The sequence below is a fragment of the Caretta caretta genome, chromosome 11 (assembly GCF_965140235.1).
Source record: "Caretta caretta isolate rCarCar2 chromosome 11, rCarCar1.hap1, whole genome shotgun sequence".
NCBI lineage: Eukaryota > Metazoa > Chordata > Testudines > Cheloniidae > Caretta > Caretta caretta.
The window spans coordinates 20,398,686-20,422,634 of NC_134216.1; the positions used below are offsets into that span (position 1 = coordinate 20,398,686).

The following is a 23,949-nucleotide window of genomic DNA, read 5'->3' on the forward strand; positions in this document are numbered from 1 at the left end:
ATTTTTCACAAGTCAAGGAATCCATCAGGATTTTAGTTTGATCACAATGGGACTTGTGCCAGTGAGTCGTGCAGGTGCTTTTGAAAATCCTATTTGCCTAAATATGCATTTAGGAGAGAGAGAATCTTAAAAAGTCCTGGCCTGTACATATAAAAAAGGTCATAGTGACTTTGTTTACATATTGAAAGTCTAAATAACTTTTCATTGTTAACATTGGAGCAACTTTGTTTGGAAATGACACCGATTTTATCATTGAGTTCAAGAAAAAAAAATTGCAAATACTTGTGTATTCTTAACCTTAAGCAAGAGTAGGCCCACTGAAGTCAATGGGATTATTCCTCTGAGTAATTTTATATACCTTTTGAAGCGTTTACAGGATTATTGCCTTAATTTTCATTATTGCAGGATATTCTATCACAAATAGAAAATAATCTATTCAGGATATTTTCAATATTTTGGTTTTTGCCTATGCCAGTTTTGTAAAATTTAAATAGGAAACTTAGCCTTCAGTGGCGTTTTAAAAAAAAAAAAACTCTTACAGTTCAATTCGTATAAATTTATGGTTGCTAATAATAAAGTTGGGAAGTATTGCCAAAATGGAGGAGGACCGGAATATCATACAGGAAGATCTGGATGACCTTGAAAAGTGGAGTGATAAAAATTGGATGAAATTGAATAGTGCAAAGTGCGAGGTCATGCACTTAGGGACTAACAACAAGAATTTTTACTATAAACTGGGGATTTATCAGTTGGAAGCAGCAGAGAGGAGAAATACCTAGGTGTATTAGTTGATCACAGGATAACTTTGAGCCACCAATGTGATGCAGCCATGAAACAGCCTAATGTGATCTTAGGATGTATCAGGCGAGGTATTTCCAATAGAGATAGGAAAGTGTTAGTACCATTATACAAGGCACTGGTAACACCTCGTCTGGAATACTTGTGTGCAATTCCGGTCTCCCATGTTACAAGATTGGCAGAGATCCTAGGGTTATTTTTGCCTTCCTCTACAGCAATGTTTCTCAACCTGAGGGGGTCATGGGATGGGTTTAGGGGGTCATAAGTGCAAGACTGGCATTCGGGGGTGGCAAGCAGAGCCCTACGCCACAGAGGGCCGCTTGAAACTAAGTTACGTGCTTCAGCCCCAGACGGTGAGGCTCAAGTCAAAGCCCGAGCCTCGCCACCCGGGGCTCAAGCCCAAGCCCTGCAGCCCAGAGCTGAGGCATGTAACTTAGCTTCGCAGGGCCCGCTTTGGCATGGGGCCCTGGGCAGTTGACGTGCTTGCCACCCTCTCATGCCAGTCCCTGAGTATTATTAATAATTTTCTTAATGATATTTAGGGTAGGGTGTTGACATTTTTTCAAGTGTTAGTATGGTATGGAGGTGGTACAATTTTTTGAGCCCAAAGGGGGTCGCCAGTACAAAAAGTTTGAGAAACACTGCTCTGCAGCATAGGGAATGGGTCACTTGCAGGTTTAAACTACAGTAGAACCTCAGTATTACAAACACCAGAGTTACCAAACTGACTGGTCAAGCACACACCTCATTTGGAACTGGAAGTACACAATCAGGCAGCAACAAAACCGCCCCTCCGGCCCCTGCAACACATGTGCACGCACGCAAATGCAGTAAAAAAAAGTACTGTGTTTAAAAGTAAACCACTAAAAAAATAAAGGGAAAGTTTATAAAAAATGATTTGACAAGATAAGAAAACTGTTTCTGTGCTTGTTTCATTTAAATTAAGATGGTTAAAAGCAGCATTTTTCTTCTGCATAATAGTTTCAAAGCTGTATTAAGTCAGTGTTCAGTTGGAAACTTTTGAAAGAACAACCATAACAATTCTGTTCAGAAAAAAGAACAGGAGTGCTTGTGGCAACTTCGAGACTAACAAATTCATTTGAGCATAAGCTTTCGTGGAGTTATGAACATTTCAGAGTTATGAACAGCCTCCATTCCCCATGTGTTCAAAACTCTGAGGTTCTATTGTAGTAAATGGTTGAATCTCTGTAACATGAAGTCTTTAAATCATGATTTGAGGACTTCAGTAATTCAGCCAGAGGTTATGGGTCTATGACAGGAGTGGGTGGGCGAGTTCTGTGGTCTCAATGTGCAGGAGGTCAGACTAGATGATCACGATGATACTTTCTGGCCTTAAACTTTCTTCATTCTTATAGGCTCATAAAAAAGGGACTAAGGAAAAGGGGACAGGAGGATGGAAGAGTGGGAGAAGACAAAGATAAATCTAACATAAGAAATGAGGGGCGTAGTGGGGATGGTGTGATCGTTGGAGAAAGGAATGTAGAGTGAGATTGCTTGGGATTATGTGGACTGTTACCAAATTGCACCATTTATGTACATATTAGCATGCAGATTAGCTGTGGCCCTCCACTTTGTTGCATGTTGCCATTGGTGGTCTTTTCAGTACTACTAAAGCCCAGTATGCTGTGTTTTCACTAGGAAAATATGTGGTAGTTGAAAATTTCTGCCCTGAGAAGTTTTTAATGGTTGAGTTATAAACTTGTGATAATGAGGATTTATAAGCGGGGGGAGGGGGTGAGAACATAGTTCAGGGTTGTTTTAAAACAGCCACAGAAAAAAATGCCAATGTAACAGGCATCCAAAAACTGACACTAATCATTATGGCTGTAGCAGAGATTGTGAAACTTAGCTTTTGGGGTCAGTATGTAATATTTAAGTAGCTAATTCATTATCCCTTACTGTAATAAAATGTGTAGCCTAACATTAAAATTGTGCAGATGAAAAAAATTATATAATATCCTGTTAACTTAAGCTAATGTCATAGACCTTTTCTGGATCGTGATCTAGATCACTTAGGTACTTGTATGGCCTTTCTTATCATAATATCAGAGTATCACAGTCTTTAAAGTTTTTATCATCTCAACATCCCTGTGAGATAGGAAAGTACTATTGTACCCCATTTTACAGAGGGGGAACTGAAGCAGAAGGACATGCTCGGGTCTTGAATACACTACAGAGCTGTGGCTGTTGTCCCTATATTGACAGAACTCCCTTGTGTAGATACAATGTAAACTAGCAGAAAGAGTTCTGCTAGCATAGCTACATCACCTTCCTGAATGACATTAGCTATGCCAACAGAAACACACCTCTGCTAGGTTTCAGAGTAACAGCCGTGTTAGTCTGTATTCACAAAAAGAAAAGGAGTACTTGTGGCACCTTAGGATGAACCAATTTATTTGAGCATAAGCTTTCATGAGCATCCGATGAAGTGAGCTGTAGCTCACGAAAGCTTATGCTCAAATAAATTGGTTAGTCTCTAAGGTGCCACAAGTACTCCTTTTCTTTTTACACCTCTGCTAGTATCGTTGCATCTACAGCGAGGTGGCCAGAATAACCCTATCACTTAGGATGTGTGAAGTGTCCCCCCCCCCCCCCCCCCCGGTAGATTGACAACTAAACTGGCAGCATTTCGTAGTACAGACCTAGGCCTCAGGAATTGCCCAAAGTCACGCATGAAGTCTGTGGCGAGGCAGGGAATTGAACCCAAGTTCTACATTAGTGTTTTAACCACTGGACCATCCTTCCTTTCCTTATCTGACATTTAGACTGCTCAGATGAAGTTTAGGTTGTTCAACTCAGACATGTCCATGGGGCTTGGCCACCTCCTTCTGCCTTTGAACCATGTTCTCTGGCTCTGGAACTCCAAACAGAGCAGTCAGTTGAGTGCTGTCACCTTATCTATTCCACTTCTAAATTTCTATAGCTTAATTTGGAGAATCACGGATCAAGATCCTTTAGCTCAATGTTTCTCAATCTCTTTGATACCAGGGACCAGCATGCTACCTTCCTAAACTTTAAGGAGATTTCGGGGACTGGCACCAGTCCATGGTTTCTCAAGACTGCTTTGGCTCACTTTAAGCTCCCTAAAGGAGAGTAGAATTTCCAGGCATTTTCACCAGATCAGGCCCCCTGCTCAGCTGTTCCTCATTTGTTTCCCCATCACCATAGAGCAAAAAGATGGTGTTCAGTCTGTGAGCAGACTCGCAAGGTATATCTACGCTTAAATTAAAAACTTGCCGCTGGTCCATGCCAGGTGGCTCAGGCATGGGCTAAGGGGCTGTTTCATTGTGGTATAGAGGTTGGGGCTTGGGCTGCAGCCTGCATTCTCAGGCTGTCCCACCTCAAAGGGTCCTAGAGCCTGGGTAGCAGCCCAACCCCAAGTGTTTACTCTGGAATTAAACAGCCCCTATAGCCTGATCCCTGCAAGCCTGAGTCAGCTGGCATGGGCCAGCCGCAGGTTTTTAGTTGCAGTGTAGACATACCCTCAAAAACACCACTATCATCTTTCCATTCCTTCCCAAAGACAAAAAAAGCCAGCAAAATACAGGGAGGGGAAATAAAAGTCAAGAACCACTTCAGATGCACATCTTTCACAATCTTCTTGGTTTAATTTAATTTAAAACCAAATTTAACATCTTATGCACAAACATTTGAGTTTATATGGTGCCTCTATGCTACATTACAGACTCATTTTTTCTAGAAGAACCACTTTAAAACTCTTTAAGAGGAAAGTATCCACATTTAATTTGTGCTCCTGTGGGGCAAAGGCAAACTGAATAATGAAAGAGCTGTATTTTACTGGTACCTAGTTCATTTGCTTTATCAGTCTACCATTTTAAATAAAGTTGTACAAGTTCATTTTGACTAATTGGGGTAATTTACTGATAAGAACTACCCAGGATCACTTTTATGAAACTCTGCTTCTTCTGTGCTCACTTAATCAGTTTGGGTTCAGTAAAGGTAGAGCCTTTAAACCAACAACACTTACTGATATGTGTTCTGTTTCTCAGGTGTGTGGAGGGTCTTATATTTTGTTGATTGTCTCCGAAATAGCAATAATTTTTAATTAGAGATTCCATTTCTCTCCCAAGAATAGTTTCTGCCTTTCATTTAATCTCTGGCCTTTTTATCATGCTGTTTGTGGCATCATGCTCTTGATTTTTGTCTTGGTCAGATAACTGCACTAAATGAACAGAGTTTGTATCCTTGAAAAGAAAAAGCTTATTTCTCTTACACGCCTTAAAAAGTTTGTTTCTTTGGCTCTAGTATTGTTCCATAAAACCTAGCCTCTTTGAAATGTAGTCTTTTCCACTATTGCATTTTGACTGGTTTAGGGTTGTGGGGGAGAGGCAGAACCACCAATCATATTCTTGCTTTGTCTAAGAATTACTCAAGTTCTAGTGTAGGTGCTAAAATTTAATGATCATTGGCATCAGTTATGAAGGAGTTTCCATCTTACTGTGATTTTCTGTTAGGTAAGCGTGGTCCAAGACTCAGTAAATATATCAGGACAGTCTAATACAAACACTCTGAAGGTACCTGAATGTCGACTAGCAGAAGATTTAGGGAATCTCTGGGAAACCACAAGATTTACAGATTGCAGTTTTTGTGTAGGAGGACAAGAATTCAAAGCTCATAAGTCTGTCCTTGCAGGTACTTTTTTACTTTTGTATTGTAACATATTTTTTTTATTAAATAAAAATGTTAAAATTCGGCTATTTAATTGTATTTAATGCTTAATTCTTTTGCTACAGCTCGTTCACCAGTTTTTAATGCAATGTTTGAACATGAAATGGAGGAAAGCAAAAAGGTAAGCGGGACTGAAAGTTTAAGGTGCCATTCTCGTTCTGATTCCAAAGAAAAGGAAAAATTTATAGAAAACTCAATTGTACTTCATGGATTGAGAAAGATAAAAGGGAGTACTTAATATGGAAAAAGTTATATCAACCAGGTAGATATCTCAAGATATCATTGAGTTGACGCCACCCTATGTCGGTAACTCAAGCTATCTTCTCTCAAACTAGCGTAGCTCAAATGAGAGTGGCCACATTGTGAAATTACACTTGAGCTGCTCTGTCCATGCTGATGGTTCACTCATCTTTGTGTGGCACTAAGACTTTTGGGGTGTATCCCCTGGTTCTTTGTGCTGCAGTAAGATGAGCCAAGGAGGCTTCAGTGAATTGTGAACATTTGTCTGTCGTTTCTGAGCACACAAGGAGAATTGTGGTAAGATACTGCAGAACTAGTGGCATTCAAGTGGAGCTATGCCATGTCCACACTAGAGTAGTTGTATTAGCAGCTGGCAAGTTGCACTCACATCAGCTGTAGCCTATACCACTTATGAGCCAGCCAACTAGAGTTAAAAGCATCACCCCACTTGAGTTAAGGGATTTATGTGTACATGTCTAGAGTTAGGGTTAGAGTTGTAACTCAAATTAACTTCTCAGTGAAGCCTTGAGGGGAGACTGAGATCCTTCTCTTAACCACAGATTCCACAAACACTTCATGCATACAACTGGTCTACAGGGATAGTAGTTTAATAAGTCCAGATTGCTTCATGCTCTTTATATCTCCTACAGTGAGGAGCCATCTACCTATGTAATGGAAAAGAATACTTCAAATTCTAGAAAAAAAGAAAAGGAGTACTTGTGGCACCTTAGAGACTAACCAGTTTATTTGAGCATAAGCTTTCGTGAGCTACAGCTCACTTCATCGGATGCATACTGTAGCTCATGAAAGCTTATGCTCAGATAAATTGGTTAGTCTCTAAGGTGCCACAAGTACTCCTTTTCTTTTTGCGATTACAGACTAACACGGCTGTTACTCCGAAACCTTTCAAATTCTAGCAATTTCTCCAGTACTATAGAATTGGGGAGCTACTGCAGAATAGGTAACTGTACTGCTTGCTCTGACTGGATTTGGGTTAGCTTTGCAAGCCCTGGTTCTAAAAGCATTGAAGTAAATCAGTGCCACTTCATGCAAACTTGACTCTTTCTCCTCTTGGTTAGTGAAAGCTAGCTCTCAGTGATTGGGGCCACCACATGAATGTCATCACCTCCTTGAGAGATGGGGCAACCTAACAAATTTTGAAACTCTAGGAAGGACATACAGTCTCAAGAAACTATCACATGCTAGTTGTCCCAAAATCTCTAATATCTCCTCCTTGGGCACGGTTATCCAATAGACAATGGCTAAACTATTCCAGTTGTACCTTAGCTGTAACATAGAATATCAGGGTTGGAAGGGACCTCAGGAGGTCATGTAGTCCAACCCCCTGCTCAAAGCAGGACCAATTCCCAACTAAATCATCCCAGCCAGGGCTTTGTCAAGCCTGACCTTAAAAACTTCTAAGGAAGGAGATTCCACCACCTCCCTAGGTAACCCATTCCAGTGTTTCACCACCCTCCTAGTGAAAAAGTTTTTCCTAATATCCAACCTAAACCTCCCCCACCGCAACTTGAGACCATTACTCCTCGTCTTGGAGCCCTTGTAAACCCCTATTAGATCTGGAGATGACATTCATCTGAATTGTTCTAGGCCTGAATCTGTGTATTCCATAGTTCTGCAGCTATAGAACTTGCCATGGATTTCAGCCCTTGGAGCAGTATTATGCGCTAGAATCTTGGTTCTCTTTCTAGCCTTTATGGGTGTGAAGATAACATTGAAAATATGAACAAAGCATTTAATGATGCAGTATATTTTTCCTGGGTTTGCAGGAACCCTTCATCACAATTAGTGACCGATGGGCCATGAAATCATTGAGTCTAAAATTTGGTATTTTTCCAAGATGACATGGAATTCACCATTTTGCTGCACTCAGGCGCCTGAAAGGCTTTTTTCTGTCTCTCTGTTGGGACTTCCTGCAGCTCTATTACAGGGCTTACTCACTATCCTGTTCCACGTAGCTAGGCAGCAGCAAGATAGACTCCAGCTTGCAGCCAAGGAGTATAGGGAACCATAAATGTAGACTGGGCAGCTGGATTGTCTGGTGAAAATCACAGCAGCTCAAGCCTGTGAAGCTCAGAAACTGAGCTGGTGTAGTTGGTTGCAAGCTTCCTCCTTCCTTAGCATACATAGGAAGTAAGATTTTGAAGCAGGCCACCTGGATAACAATGCAACTATGAAAGCCCATAGATCTGGATCACCTGCAGAACCTAGCAAAAAAATAAATAAATAAACCAAAATAAAAATCCATAGTTGAATATCACTGACTAACTTTAATGTTCATGAGGATTTTCAACTAAACAATCATTGGGTGTGTTTGGAGAGTGAGAAATGGAACATCAAGTCCATTTCATGAAGATACAAGTTAAATTCTATGGCAATATTAGGATTGCTTGCAAAAGAATTTTGTCCCATTGAGCCTTGGTGAACATGAGTCTGTGATTATAGGGCTATGCAGAGCTCAAACATATGTGTATATATTAACTCTGTTCTTAACAGTGTGCTGCTAAGAGCTTGCCTGGTGCAGCAGCAGCAGTAGGTGGAATTTCATTAATGTGGATTCACACTTTGCTCTTGGGTAGATCCCAAAGGATTTTTAGTGGACAGTTCTCATTTTCACTGAAGGTTCTCAGTTGGAGTCCAATGATGGGTACAATGATGTTTCCTCTTGTAAGTGAATCCCATAGGTGAGGAGGACCCTGTACTAAAAACTACAGCTACTTCAAAATGCATAATGGCCTTCCAATTCTGTATGCATTTCAAGATCCTGGTCCTTGTCTTTTTACAGCCTGTGTCTCAACACGCTATCCTACTGCAACAGCTGTATTTAGGGATGCTGGTGAAATTCAGGTTCTAACTTGCAAAGACCAGGGCCAGGCGTTTCTTAATGGAGAGTCCTAAACTGTAGGATTCAGGTGAGGTACAAATACAGTCTTTGCCGGACCTCCTTTGAGAATCACTTTCAGAACAAATTGGCCCTATTAAACTGAGCAAATTAAAGCTAACTCTCTTGTTTGCTGCTGGCTAACTTTTTGCTCTCTCCAGTACTTAGTCTCTTCTGTTCAAAGAAATGTTGATGGATTTAAATCCTGGCCAGGATGTATTTTTAAAAATTCCATAGACCATATTTAGGATTCTCTGTATATACTTTTGCACTGCAGATTCCATACAAATCCAGCCATGTCTAAAAGGAGCTATGATGTCCGTCTGACTAACTTGTAAAGCTGCTGGCAAAGGAGGAGCTTGACTCTAGGTCTATAGTTGAATCTAGAAGTGCCAACTTAACCTTGTAAGGTTCTATATGATGGATATGAAATAAAAACTTGTAATAAGCAAACCAGGTGATCTTAAATTTTTACTCCAAAATTTATAGATGTTATGGTTTTCCTTTTTTTGTTTTCATTCAATAGAATCGTGTAGAAATAAATGATGTAGACCCTGAGGTTTTTAAAGAAATGATGAGATTCATTTACACAGGGAAAGCGCCAAACCTTGACAAAATGGCTGACAACTTGTTGGCAGCTGCAGACAAAGTAAGTAATTAGCTCTTAAAGTCCTCAGAATTGTTGTTTTAGAAATCCCTGTTCTAAAAACATATATTTTCAGTTGTTTAAATACACAATTGATGTCGAAGAAAAATAAACAGATGCACCAACAGATATAAGAAATGGAGTGGCTTGGAGGGAGAAAGATTTTTTTTTTTTTTTAAATGGTGGGAAGATTAGAAAAATATAAAACTTTCCATGGCTGCTGGGAGTATGTACTACCAAGATTTTTCCGAAGAAATTGGAGGAGCATTAAATATCCTTTAGAAGATCAGAAATGACAAAAGTGTGTTCTTGATCTTTGTATTATGAGACAGGATAAATAACAGGGCTTTAATGACTGCCTTCTCTAAACCATTACTACTTCTATAACTTTGTCATCTTTCTGTCTCCTCAGTACCCTAGTTCAAATCTGTTCTTGTACCTAATTCTTGCCTTTAAATATTTACCCTTTAAGCCTACCCTTTAAATACTTTCACTGTTCCTCTGAAATGTTCCTCCTTCTGTTCTGCCCTTCTTGAAAAGGGGGACTTCAACAACAACAACACAGTATTCAAGGTGATCTAATTCCATTTCATATTTTAACATACTATTCCAAAATCTTTTAAAAATACTGTACAAATGTAATATCTTTTGCTCTTTCCACTGCTGTTGCACATTGAGCTGAAATTTCATCTAGCTGTCCACTATGAAGTCTAAGGGTATGTCTACACTACGAAATTAGGTTGATTTTATAGAAGTCAGTTTTTAGAAATCGATTTTACACAGTCAATTGTGTATGTCCCCACTAAGCGCATTAAGTCAGCGGAGTGTGTCCTCAATACCGTGGCTAGCATTGACTTATGGAGCAGTGCACTGTGGGTAGCTATCCCACAATTCCCGCAGTCTCCGCTGCCCATTGGAATTCTGGGTTAAGCTCCCAATGTCTGATGGGGCAAAAGCATTGTCGAGGGTGGTTTTGGGTACATGTCGTCAGTCGCCCCTCCCTTCTTTCCTTCCTTCCTCCCTCCCTCCATGAAAGCAACAGCAGACAATAGTTTTGCACCTTTTTTCCTGGGTTACCTGTGCAGACGCCATACCTTGGCAGGCATGGAGCCTGCTCAGCTCACCGCTGCTGTTGCGCAAGGTGTTTACAATGTTCACATTATCCTGACGTATGTGCAGAACTGGGCTAAGAGATGCCAGCACGACGATGCTTGTGATGAGGACATGGACACAGACGTTGCTGAAGCATGGGCTACGGCAATTGGGACATCATGGCGGCAGTACGGCTGGTTGCTACAGTGGAACCCCGATTCTGGGTCCTGCAAACAAGCATAGACTGGGGGGACTGCATAGTGTTGCAGGTATGGGATGATTCACAGTGGCTCCGAAAATTTCGCATCCGTAAGGCCACTTTCCTTGAACTTTGTGAGTTGCTTTCACCCGCTCTGAAGTGTAGGAATACCAAGATGAGAGCTGCCCTGACTGTTGAGAAGCGAGCAGCGATAGCTCTTGGAAGCTTGCAACGCCTGACTGCTACCGATCAGTCAGGAATCAATTTGGAGCGGGCAAGTCTACTGTGGGGACTGCTGTGATCCAAGTAGCCAGTGCAATCACTGACCTTCTGCTATCAAGGGTAGTGACTCTGGGAAATGCGCAGGTCATACTGGATGGTTTTGCTGCAATGGGGTTCCCTAACTGTGGTGGGGCGATAGATGGAACACACATCCCTATCTTGGCACTGGACCACCTTGCCAACCAGTACGTAAACCACAAGGGGTACTTCTCAATGGTGCTGCAAGCACTGGTGGATCACAAGGGACGTTTCACCAACATCAACGTGGGATGGCCAGGAAAGGTGCATGACGCTCACATCTTTAGGAACTCGGGGCTGTTCGAGCAGTTGCAAGAAGGGGCTTACTTCCCAGACCAGAAAATTACCGTCGGGGATGTTGAAATGCCAATAGTTACCCTTTGGGACCCAGCTTACCCCTTGCTCCCATGTCTCATGTAGCCGTACACAGGCAGCCTGGACAGTAGTAAGGAGCAGTGCAACTACAGTCTGAGCACGTGCAGAACGGTGGTAAAATGTGCCTTTGGACATTTAAAAGCTCGCTGGTGCTGTTTGCTGACTAGGTTAAACCTCAGCGCAACCAGCATTCCCATTGTTATTGCTACTTGCTGTGTGCTCCATAATATCTGTGAGAGTAAGGGGGAGACGTTTATGGCGGGGTGGGAGGTTGAGGCAAATTGCCCGGCAGCTGATTCTGAGCAGCCAGACACTCGGGTGATTAGAAGAGCATGGCTAGGTATGCTGCGCATTAGAGAGGCTTTGAAAACCAGTTTCATGACTGGCCAGGCTACGGTGTGACAGGTGTGTGTGTGTGTGTGTGTGTGTTTCTTCTTGCTGCAAACCCACCCCCTTTGTTGATTTTAATTCCCTGTAAGCCAACCACCCACCCACCCCTTCAATCACAGCTGGCAAAGGAAATAAAGTAACTACTGTTTTGAAACCATGCCTTCTTTCTTTATTAATTTTAAAAAAGTGAGATAACTGACAAGGTAGCCCGGGTGGGGTGGGGTGGGGTGCAGGAGGAGGGAAGGACAAGGCCCCATTGCTTACTGTAGCCACACTACAAATCAAAACTGTTTGAATGACAGCCTTCTGTTGTTTGGGCCATCCTCTGGAGTGGAATGGAGTGGCTGGGTGCCTAGAGCTCTCTTCCCCCCTTCCCCCCCCCCCGGCATTCTTGGGCGTCTGGGTGAGGAGGATATGGAACTTGGGGAGAGGGGCAGGCAGTTGTACAATGGATGCAACGGGGGGTCTGTGCTCTTGTTGGCTTTCCTGCAGCTCCAACGGACATTTCCCCCCATTAGCCTCAGCATCACCTCCTGCCTCTGCTCATCGTGCTCACTTAATGCTTTCCTGGCCTCTGCCACTGAATGCCTCCATGCATTAAGCTGTGCCCTATCAGTGCGGGAGGACTGCAGGAGCTCGGAAAACATGTCATCACAAGTGCGTTTTTTTTCGCCTTCTGATCTGCGATAACCTCAGATGATAGGGGGAGCATAGAAACATTTGCACTGGGGGGAGTGGAGATAAAAAGGGAGAGTAAAATTTAAGATACATTTCAGAGAACAAAAGGGAGACGCTTTCACAGTGAATCAAGCAATTCACAGCACATGTGCTTTAGGTATAAGGTCACATTTTGCCTTTTATATTTGAGCGCCTGCTGGTGTGGTGACACATCACACACGTTTGGGCATCAGAATTCGGTTTCCAGGCAGCCATGGTAAGCCTTTTGGTACCCGGGGTTGACTTCTTCCGTCTTCATAACGTGGGAATGGTTTCAAACTGCAGCACCATCCTTTCCCATAGCAAGCAATGCCAGTTGGGTTTCACATTTTAAAAGGAGGGGCTGCGGTTTTTGTGTGGATGTGCAGCACACACCTCCCCCCACCCCACCACATGGCTGTTCTCTGGGATGATCCCTTTTAGTCAAGTGCAAACAACCCAGCAACAACGGGGTCCTTTTATTGTTCCCTTACAAAAATTCCCCTATTTCAACCAGGTGACCATGAATGATATCACTCTCCCGAGGCTAACACAGAAAGATAAAGACCGAATGTCGCTTGAATGCGACCAAAACCCAGGACCATTCGCTGCCATGCTTTGTGCTGCAATGATTCCAGACTACTTGCTACTGGCTTGGAGTGGTAAAGTGTCCTACCGTGGAGGACGAAATAAAGCAGTCCTCCCAGGAAACCTTCTGCAAAGGTTTTCAGAGTACCTCCAGGAGAGCTTCATGGAGATGTCCCTGGAGGATTCCCGCTCCATCCCCAGACACGTTAACAGACTTTTCCAGTAGCTGTACTGGCCCCAAATGCATCCCAATTCTTCAGGGCAAATCAAACATTAAACAGCAAACATATTGCTTTTAAACCCTGTACTGAAGTTACAAATGTGCACTCACCTGAGCTGCCTTCTCCGGCTTCTGGGCGGGGATCCCGCCTTGGGAGGGTATTGGCTCCAGGTGATGAAAAGGTCCTGGCTGCCGGGGAGAACGGATTCACCACTTGCCTGCTGCGCATTCTCCTCTTCCTCATCCACAAAATCCTCCTCCCTGTTGTGTGAGACTCCCCCCTTGCAGGTGTCCACGGACAGTGGTGGGGTAGTGCTAGGTTCTCCCTCCTAGAATGCCATGCAGCTGATCATAGAAGCGGCATGTATGTGGCTCTGACCCGGAGCGACCATTTGCCTCCTTTGTCTTTTGGTAGGCTTGCCTGAGCTCCTAAACTTTCACGCGGCACTGCTGTGTGTCCCTGTTGTAGCCTCTCTCCACCATGCCCTGTGCGATTTTGGCATATATATTAGCATTTCTCCTTTTTGATCGGAGTTTGGCCTGCACAGATTCTTCTCCCCATACAGCAGTCAGAACCAGTGTCTCCCTTTCGGTCCATGCTGAAGCTCATTTGTGATTCTGGGGGGACTGCATGGTCACCTGTGCTGCTGAGCTCTCCATGCTGACCAAATAGGAAATGAAATTCAAAATTTCCCGGGTCTTTTACTCTGTACCTGGCTAGTGCATTGGAGTTCAAAGTGCTGTCCAGAGCAGTCACATTGGAGCACTCTGGGATAGCTTCCGGAGGCCAATACTGTCCAATTGCATCTGCACTACCCCAAATCTGACCCAGCAAGGTTGATTTTGGCTCTACTCTTCTCGCCAGGGAGGAGTACAGAAGTTGATTTTAAGAGCCCTTTGGGTCGATGGAACGGGGTTGGTTGTGTAGACGCATTCATTTTAAAATCGACCTAACATGGCTAAATTCGACCTAACCCCGTAGTGTAGACCAGAGCTTAGTTATCTTCTTCTAAGTGGGTATAAATAATTTAAAAGCCAGCCATATGTGAACTGTTCACTTTGTTCCTTTCAAGGTGCATTACCTTAGACTTGTCTACATTTTATCTGATATCATGCCCAATAGTGTAGCTGTGTTACCAGGTCCTTCTCCAACTGTTTAGTTGACTTTGCATAGAGACTCCTACTAGGTTAGAGAAGCAGATTTTTTTTATGGAATCTGTACTGGTTTGTTTATTATAGTAACCTGAAATTATATTTTGAAGTAATTTTTCTGGTACTGAAGTAAGGTTTGTAGCTCCCATGATCAACCCTAGCACCTTCTTTAACATACACACAGCACTGATTTGCCCCTTCGTGGCTAAATTTGTCAAAAACTTTATTCCTTCTGAACTATTGGATTAGTGCTATCCAGGCTTTGATGATGCAGTAGTTTAGTTCTCTCCTCATACCTCTCTCTGACAGTGCCTCATCTTCAAGATCTCATTGAGTCTGAGACAGATGTAAAAGGCACTCAAGAGTGGAGAGAACTGGAGAAGTAGTGTTTCTGTGTGAATGAAGACTTTTATCCAAGGCATGATTGCTAAATACAGAGAATGTAATAACTAGAAACTGCCAAAGGCTGCTTGCTCTGCCTTTCTCATTAATGAAAAATAATAGTCTGAAAAAGTAGTTCTGCAATGTTACAAAAGCAACTCTATTAAACTTCTGTCTTGTCTGCTAGGGATGGCTTTATCATAACTGGCTTTTACTTATATAATCCAAATAGAAGCACCCTAGAAAACAGTACAACAATACATCTAAAATAAAATAAAGTGGTAGAGTTTTCCTTTGTGCAGATAAATATTAATATAAATAAAATGCAAATAAAAAGTAACAAATATATGTGGCAGCTTCGCTATTTTGTGCAGCGATTCTTTCTAAATTTGTCATGGAAACTTTGGAATTACTTTTACAAATGATGGATTCTAAAGTAAGTAACCACACAGAAAAAAGATCTGGGTGGTGTTATGTACAGCTTAATGAAAACCTGCTCAATGTTCAGCAGTGGTCAAAAAGTAAACTGTTAAGATGTATACTGTACAAAAGAGAATACACAAAATGATTCCTTTACATATCAATAGCATACCTTTACCTAGATTGCTGGGTTCACTTCTGGTCACCCTATCTCAATAATATAGCAGATATATGAGAGGTGCAGAGATGGGAAAACTAAATGATTTGAGGCGTGGAAAAAATGCTGTATTATGTGACTCAAGTTAGGGATTCTTTAAATTAAGGACAGATTGTGATACTTTATTTACATAGTACCTATCAGTTTCTCCCTGAAAGAGTGGGTGATATTATAAAGGTATACAAAAAAAGCTTTCAATGGGGAAATTAGGTACTCCTTATTCACCCTTTTTCTTTGTACAAGAATTATTGAACATATATAATGAAATACAACAAATTTATAACTGACCAGGGTTTTTTGGGGACTCATGTATACCTTTGGAATTTACCTTCAATGGTATATTGTGGCAATAAGAGGTTAGGAGGAGTTTAAAAGAGTTATGTCTAATAATGCAATTATGGATGTTCTAGCTAGGGAATAAGCAAATCATTGGCAAGGGTTAGGAAGAACCTTCCCCTCCAGTGGAATTTTATATAATTTTCCTCTGAGGCTTATTGCACTTTTATCTGAAATTTCTGAGACTGGACACTGTGAAATATTTTACTGGATTATTGAGCCATTGGTCTGATCTGATATTGCAGTTCCTATAATCCTAATATTTAAATAATAATATTATTTATGGCTTCTCTTCAGCTTTTCTTCGTTAGTGCAGGGGGAGGAGGGGAATAAATTAATTTTAAGGTAGCAGTTTTAATAAGTCTCTCCTGTGAGGAACACTAGTCAATCATCAGGAATGGTGCTAAGCACGTCACAGGAGTGGGGCAAATTGTGTTTTAGATTTGTTGTACTTTACAGATTACAGCAGAAAGAATAAGTGTGAAGAATGATTAGTATAGTTTTTTCTTTCATTAGTATGCACTGGAACGGCTGAAGGTCATGTGTGAGGAGGCACTCTGTAGTAACCTCTCAGTAGAAAACGTTGCTGACATTCTTATCCTCGCAGATTTGCACAGCGCAGAACAGTTGAAAGCACAAGCAATAGATTTTATTAACAGGCAAGTAATGTTCCTTTATTACACTTGAAATAATGCCTTAAATATCTGTACTTAAATATCCTTTCCTTCTAAATGTTTTTGTATAACTTCCCCTGTCATAGGTGCAGTGTTCTTAGACAACTTGGGTGTAAAGATGGGAAAAACTGGAATAGCAAGTAAGTAAAATGATTCACAAAGTTTAAAGTTACTTTTTCCTACACAAGAGTATATCCCAAATTACCCACTAATACAAGAGAGCAACACTCTGCTTTGACTTCCATGGGAGTAAAGACAAACCTGTTATAGTCTGTTTAGCAGTGGAAGGCATCCTTTGTAAATGTCAATGCCTCCTTCATTCTCTCATGATTGAGACAATTGCTGATTGCAAGTGAAGTAAGGCTGCTGCAACAGAAGCCTTGCTTTCTGGGAGATACTTCCCCACAGTTCTTCCCCCACTTTATTTTCCCTTCCACAAAGGGGAAGAGCTGAGGCTAGTCTGTCCTCTGCCAGAAGATGACAACAGCAGCCAGTCTGTCCTCTGCCAGAAGATGACAACAGCAGCCAACATTAGCTTTTACTTACTCACTTCAGTACAGTTTGCTGCTGCGGGGAGCAGTGAGAGAGCAGCAGCAAACTGTGCAAATGCATCTTTTCCTCCCTTTATATATAAACCTGCCAAGTTTCTCTTTGTGCCCATGAAGGCTGCAGCAAAGTAAGAGGCCCTACTCCAGAGCAGATGGAACAGAGAGCAACTACGGCTGGCTGGAACATAGATGTGGGGCGTGGGGCTACTATTTTGTATTATGACAATGTACAAAGGCTCCAGCCAGGATCAGGACTCTCTTGTATTAGACACTCTGCACATACACAGGCAGACAGAGTTCTCATTCTAATATGAAAGAAGAGGCAGCAAATAAGCGAGACAAGCAGGAAGGGGAGGTAGAAATAAGGTGACAAACATATTTCCAGTGCTGGGCATCCGTATAAGAATCTAGATAGATAAGATCACACAGTTAGCTAGGTTAGCTGGTACATAGTTTGACTGTTCCAAATCATTTTAACTTTTAAAAACAAAGATTTAAAAATCAGCTATCTTCTGCTGTTGTACAACCTAGCTCTCTATGGTTGCCTGCTTTCCTGTAAGTGTTGTAACTGAAGTGCGTCTTGAGGAGAGAGTTGGCCTGGCATGACAATTCTTGCGTTCTCCCAAAGTGTGCACAGGGGAGCTGGAACTTCTGAACAGTTTCTTAGGGTACCTTTCCTTTACTCACATGCAACAAAAGGTTTTCATATCCATATGTCTCCCAGGATACAGCATGTACTGCCACAGTGTCAGTGAGCTCAGTAGTGAAGATTTATAACTGGCATATAAAATATGTTGATACTCTTCTTACAGACTGCCACACAATTAGTGTATAGTCTTGGCTGAAGGCATGGCATAGATCATTTCACTCTGGGGAAAATTTCAGCTACAGAACAATGCTAAATATATTTCTTCCAGTTAATCTGTAGTTTCACTAAAGTATAAGTGAATACAGTGTTGGTTACAAATAACATACAACTATACTCAAATACAATATTCCACATGTCAAATCATTCTAGGTATTTTCCGGCTTCAGCTTTTAGAGGATTCAGCATTATATGGACATAAATAATTTTAACTGTGATTATTCTTAAACCTTTTGTTTTCAGCCAAGCAACAGACATAATGGAAACAGCAGGCTGGAAGTCCATGATCCACTCTCATCCTCACTTAGTGGCAGAGGCCTTTCGAGCATTAGCATCTGCACAGTGTCCACAGTTTGGCATTCCACGCAAACGACTAAAGCAGTCATGAAATCTTCCATGAACTTTAGAGAAACTGAAATGACTCTACTCCTCCATGTCCAGAGGTGTTTTCACAAACCATAACAAGAATTTTCGTTATCCTTGTCCACAGAACAGAAGCTGAAAAAGCCTATTGTTTGCTTTTCAGTTGGATAATTTATGGTTTAATCCTCAGCTTTAAATTAGACTGATTGCTCTCTAATTCACTGAAAGGCCTTAAATTATCTTCAATGACTCTCTAGTCCATATAGTCTAATGTATCTTGATTTTTTTTTTTATTGTGCCTTGTCTTTCTGACTAGGCTATGCAGGATTGCACTAGCTCCATAATGCAGTAAAGCTGATAACTGAAGATTAACTTTTGAAAGGGATCTTCCATTATTTTCAACAAAAAAAAAAAAAAAAAATGAAGATTATAGTTTGGTTCTGTGCTAACTGGAAGGTTTCAACTAGACTCTCTTTAAAAGGACTTGAACTGGAGGCACATAATGTGCCCCCAATCCAAGTACAATACATAGGGAGAACCAGTTTACTTTCAGAGGATGCCAACAGGCTATTAATGGCAATATACTGCTTTGAACATAATTTATTTTTCATTGTGGGGGCAAATATGCAATGGTTTGGCCCAAAAATGTATTTTCAATATAGTTTGTAATGCCTATTGTGTGTATGTCAAAGCTGTCCAACGAACGTTAAAAAAGAAACACATAATAAACCTTTTGCCTGTGTTTCTTCATGGTCCATCACTAGTTTACATTTAATGGAGAATAGGGTGAGAGGTTAAAGATTTTTCTGTGAAGAAAGAATAGTATTGTATTTGAAGAAAAATTATTTATATCCCACATGTATGGTTACATAGAAAAGTAAAGGATGCATAGAATGACCAAATGTAAATTTAAGAAATGGGCCAAATGGATTCTGATTATGCACTTTTAATGCGTAACTTTTGTATGTTGTGTGGTACATATATATTTTGCTTTTGATGAATTAATGAGGTACCGGTAATTGTGGCGTAACTTTTTAAATACATTTTAAGATGCCCACAGCCACATGGGATTTAGTTTTCTTATTACGAACAAGAAAAGCATGTCTTTGAAGACTTAATTGAACGTGACTATTGTAAGCTCTCATGTTCTATGTTGAATATTTTCACATTTTTGAGAAAGGCATGTGAATGACGAAACAAAACTTTGGAAGAGGGTCTGTTCTCCACTCAACATGTGTGCACAATTTCCATTCATACCAGTGGAAGTAACGTATAGTAGGAAGAATAGGTACCTGAAATGTCAGATGGTATTTGCAAGCATAGACTTGCTTTTTCTAGCATTTCAGTTGTTGTACTAGCATTGTGGATGGTATTGAAATTCTGCATAATGTGAAAAGGATGAAACATTTGTAAAGTGCTTATCATGGGCCAGTTCTTTATTATATGAACTTTAGCTTTAATACCAACTTTTTCAGTGTTTGATAGCTTTGTTTACAATTGCGGGGGAAATCTGCAGTAGTGCACATTCTAAATGTTTCCTGAGTTATAACATTGAATTTACTGTAAGGGTGGTAATATGCTATATTTTTTGTTTGGCAAGATTGCATTTAACAGTGGGAAATGAGAGGAGATCTCACTGTAATTTATAAACATATTAAGATAAAGACTTCAGTTTGCCTATAGACTTACATGAAAAATGAAATTTAAGATTTACCTTCTGAAAAGATATCTCCTTCCTAAGTTCTTTAAGATTTCTCAGAATTAATGCTAATGAAGTTTTAGGAGGGTAAAGTATATATGCTTTTATATTTTGTTACCAAGTAAACCTTTAGCATAGACCAAGCAGAAATAAGTGCCCAGTCCAGTTTTTAAAAAACAAACCTCCAAATGCTTGCACACACTGTGTTTGAACTAAATCTTAATGTGGCTTAAATATAAAATCTTCTTAGACAAGTATCTGAACGGTACAGGGGGCATCTTACCTGACTCTATTTATGGAGCAATTTACCTTTTTTTTATTTAAATATTCATCTAAATTAAGATTTTGTAAGCATTCTTCATAATAGGGTTTATAAGGATCCTTGTTCCCTCCAAAATAGTGACATTTTTGCTGCAGTGTGTATTACAAATTAGAACTAATATATTCGTACTCATCATGAACAAGCTCACTGTTGAAACTTGCAGCTCTAATATACAAAGTGACTTGAATATTTAATACTGTAATTATGATTGTCCAGTTCAGCTTGTTCTAAATTACATACAGCTATCATACATACAGCTATCTAATGCGAAGCTTAAGGATTTTGTTCTGAAGATTTTTTTAAAAAGCTTAATGGCACACTTTGTACCAAAAAATGTCAAACACTGTGCTGTAAGTATATCTACATTTGTAGAAATATCCATTTTTCCAGTAAGGCAGTGCACACCATGTACAGTAATGGAAAATCACAACAATTGATCTGCTTGTATTTGATTTATTATGTATAATTTTAAGTTTGTCAGCTCTTAAGAAAAAGGTAAAACAATTGCTGTATTCTTCAGTGTGCACTAATTATTCACCTTCTCATTCTTGGTTGAACGACATGCAGTGTTCTCACCCAAATAAATAGCTGGTCAGAACAATTTTCTCCTTTAGATTCAGCCCCTTGTTTTTATTCCCCACATCTCAAGAGTGTGTCCTTTAAAAACACAATGACCAGTTTTAAGTTCAGCAGATGTAAAACTCTCTCTAGTATAAAAGTACAGTTTTTCCGGGCCAGTATACAGAAATCCTGAAAATTTAGTCTGTTTAAAGGATTTGGAGCACAAAGTGTAACGGTGTCTTGTTTTTGCTTTCTAACACTAATCTCTTAAATATACAATAGCTACCACTTTCAAACTTTTTTAGGGAGAACCCTGCGTGTGTGTGTGTGTGTGTATCTGCGATTTTGTGTGGTGCTTTTTTTTTTTTTTAAATGACTTTCTAAAAATAAGCACTCAGTTCACTGTTGGAATGATGGTAGAGCTGATTACATCATTTTTCCATTTGGACCTTTTCTGGGGAGGTGTTTTGAATGAAGTTTTAAAAAAATCCTTGTTTTATAGTCCATTTACTGCATTCTGAAGTATGAACACAGCGTGCCTTTTCTAGTATACCTTTGCAATGAATACAAGATTAATAGGATATTAAATCTTTTAAAAGGGTATTTTACAAGCTCTTAAGGAGAATGCTGTTTGGTACAAAAATAACTAGAGTTGAGGTAGATACAAGTTATGGAATACTGATTTGAACTCCACCATGTTTTGCTTGGTTCTTATTTGGTTCTTAAATTCAGATTACTGTCTGGATAATAAATATTAAAACTTTTAACAAGGTTTACAGACTTGTGTATTAGATAATGGTCTCCTGCAAAAATATAATACTGGTTGTATGATTACAGACTGATTTTTTTGTTTTGTTTTGTTTGTGATTTCTTAAATGTGGAAATTGCAAACACAAAGGAAGGTTTAAGTTATCTAGGGTGATTTGGGTCTTACACTTCAAGTATTTGATTCTCATAGTGATTTAAATATTTAGAGTGAAACTCACCACTGTGTTTAGGGACAGTGTAAGGCTTACGTACCACCTACCCTCATAGAATAATCCACCCTCATGGAATAAGACTACTGTTATAGAAGATACTAGAGTGCAAGCTGAGATACAACTAATGGCTATCAAAACTAATGTTAAAATCTAGTTTGCCCAAATTAAATATTCTTAATTTTAATTTACACTAAAATTCACTATTAACTTTTCTCTCAAATGGCATTAATCTCACGGTAGGTGTGTAGTTTATAGTTTATTTTAATTAGTCTCGCAACTTGGCTTTTGTTTGCAGTAAATGGACTTAGTTTGGAAGGGGAATTCATTTTTTTTAAGTGTCTGCATTGGTAGACTTCATCATTCTCTGTAACCTAGCTAATCCTGGTTTTTGAGACTTCAAAAAAGAGGGCTTAACGTAAATGAGTCCTATTTTAGAAATGAAACAAATGAAATGATTTAGACCTGTTTTGAAGTGGAAATGATTAAGAGAATTCAGATATGTGAACACTTGCATCAAACCATCCAGCATTTTTATCAGCTGATGTTAATGGTGAAATACTTTTTGTATCTTGTTGCTGAAAATATTTTTTGCATTTCAGCACATCAAGTTACAATAAAGTTGTTACTTATACAGAATTCTTCTGTGCAAGTTGTATTTTCTTTTGGATTTGGAACTCACTGTAGTTACCTATGCTTCTTCTCTTGAGATAAGAGTATTTTAATAGACATATATACATAAGACAATTAAGAAATTTTAAATGGTGTAGAATGTTGTTGGTGGCTTTTCCAGTAGAGAGCATATTGCAAACTTGTTCCACAACCTTCACTGGCTTTTGATTAGTCTTCAGGCTGGTGTTTAAATGTTTTGACCTATAAAACTCTAAATATTTTGATACCTGCCTACCTGAGAGACCAACTTCTCCCCATGCAATACCTCCAAAGTGGTGATCATTGGGGGAGGTATCCAAGCTAAAATCCTTTGGTTTAAAAATGAGGGGGTAGTGGAGGCTCTATAAAATACCCTTGTGTGTCTTCCATTTCCACCACAGAACCAAGACCTTAAAAGAATAGTACGAGACTCATTGAAAGCCTAAGAAAATTAATGAGTGGACATAGATATGTGAGGGGCAGATGTGCTGGTGACATCATTAATATTTGTTTCAAGAAAATGTTTGGGTTTAACCTGTATTGATAGCTTGTTTATTTAATGTATTGTAGATATTTTGTATCCTGTTTTGTTTTTTTTAATATTTGCAAAAATGCATACAACTATTTGGATTGCTGATTTAAAGAAAATAAATCACATTGGATCTGGAGGAAAACATAAAACTTTTTAAAGATAAACTTTCAGAAATGGACACTATTGAGCTAAGTTACTACATCAATTAACAAGGACCAAAAGGTAATCTTCAGTGTAACAAAAAGAAAGATCCTGTGTAGCAATGCCTAGGCAACTTAAAATACATCTGTTTTCCTGACACCAGTCAGCACCGAATGCCCTTTTTACCCACTTTGCTTATGACTAGGGTCTTAAGCAGTTACCTCACTCTGGAGTCAACCTAGTGAGCTCAATTAACTTCCTTCTTTCTGAGGTCCATGCCAACAGTTAATAACAATGTCCCCATCCAGTTAACTTCAAAGCAACCCTTATTGATCTGGCACAGAAAACAAACGTACCATGAAATTTAGCTTATACTATGCAGGTCATTTCAAAAAAATTCTTTAACTAGGCAGTACATTTTAGTTGATAAAGAAAACTCTTTCTTCTGGTTAAGTCGTCTGACTCTGCCTGCTTGAGACGTACTGTATTTTTATCAAGGAGCACCTTATAAGTCATCTTTCCTTCTGTGGAGATGAGGCATTTACTTTGTCATCTCACAATAATTCCTTGCTTTGTGCAGTTTACTAGATTTAAATTTAGCATTGAGACAAAATTGTTTTCTTCTTGTTCTAAAGTCTAGTGAGTCACTTCCTGTTTTCATATTGGGAAACTGATGGGCATCTAAGAAAGCTTTTCCTCACCGAATACTTTAGGTCATAAATATTCTACAGTAAAGATATAACAGGATCTTATCTCTGTGCAAGTCTCATTAGCAACATTTATTGTCTTCAGCAACTTTTGGGGAACAGTTTACTTGTTTCAACATGTTTATTTCAACTTTATAATTTCAGAGAAAAAATAGAGTAGCAAATCTTGATGGGGCTGGTAGGATAAGTCATGGAAATAAGACACTTTCCCTACTACACAGAATGCCAAGCGTGCAACAGTCTAGACAAT

The 23,949-nt window shown here is 39.9% G+C and overlaps 1 protein-coding gene across 3 annotated transcripts in view; it reads left to right on the forward strand.

Annotated features, from left to right (window-relative positions):
• The window catches only part of SPOPL (speckle type BTB/POZ protein like), a 60,668-nt gene extending 38,361 nt beyond the window's left edge, over nucleotides 1–22,307 (forward strand). For 2 of the 3 annotated variants that reach the window (XM_048870409.2, XM_048870408.2), the window contains 6 exons: nucleotides 5,295–5,472; nucleotides 5,574–5,629; nucleotides 9,174–9,296; nucleotides 16,176–16,318; nucleotides 16,420–16,473; nucleotides 17,990–22,307. In XM_048870409.2, coding sequence (XP_048726366.1) covers nucleotides 5,295–5,472; nucleotides 5,574–5,629; nucleotides 9,174–9,296; nucleotides 16,176–16,318; nucleotides 16,420–16,473; nucleotides 17,990–18,134 — 699 coding nt within the window. In that variant the 3' untranslated portion in view covers nucleotides 18,135–22,307. Of the gene's footprint in view, nucleotides 1–5,294; nucleotides 5,473–5,573; nucleotides 5,630–9,173; nucleotides 9,297–10,472; nucleotides 11,834–16,175; nucleotides 16,319–16,419; nucleotides 16,474–17,989 lie in introns of those variants that run through there. The other variant, XM_048870412.2, reaches the window with a different exon arrangement.
• Nucleotides 22,308–23,949: the final 1,642 nt, after the last annotated feature.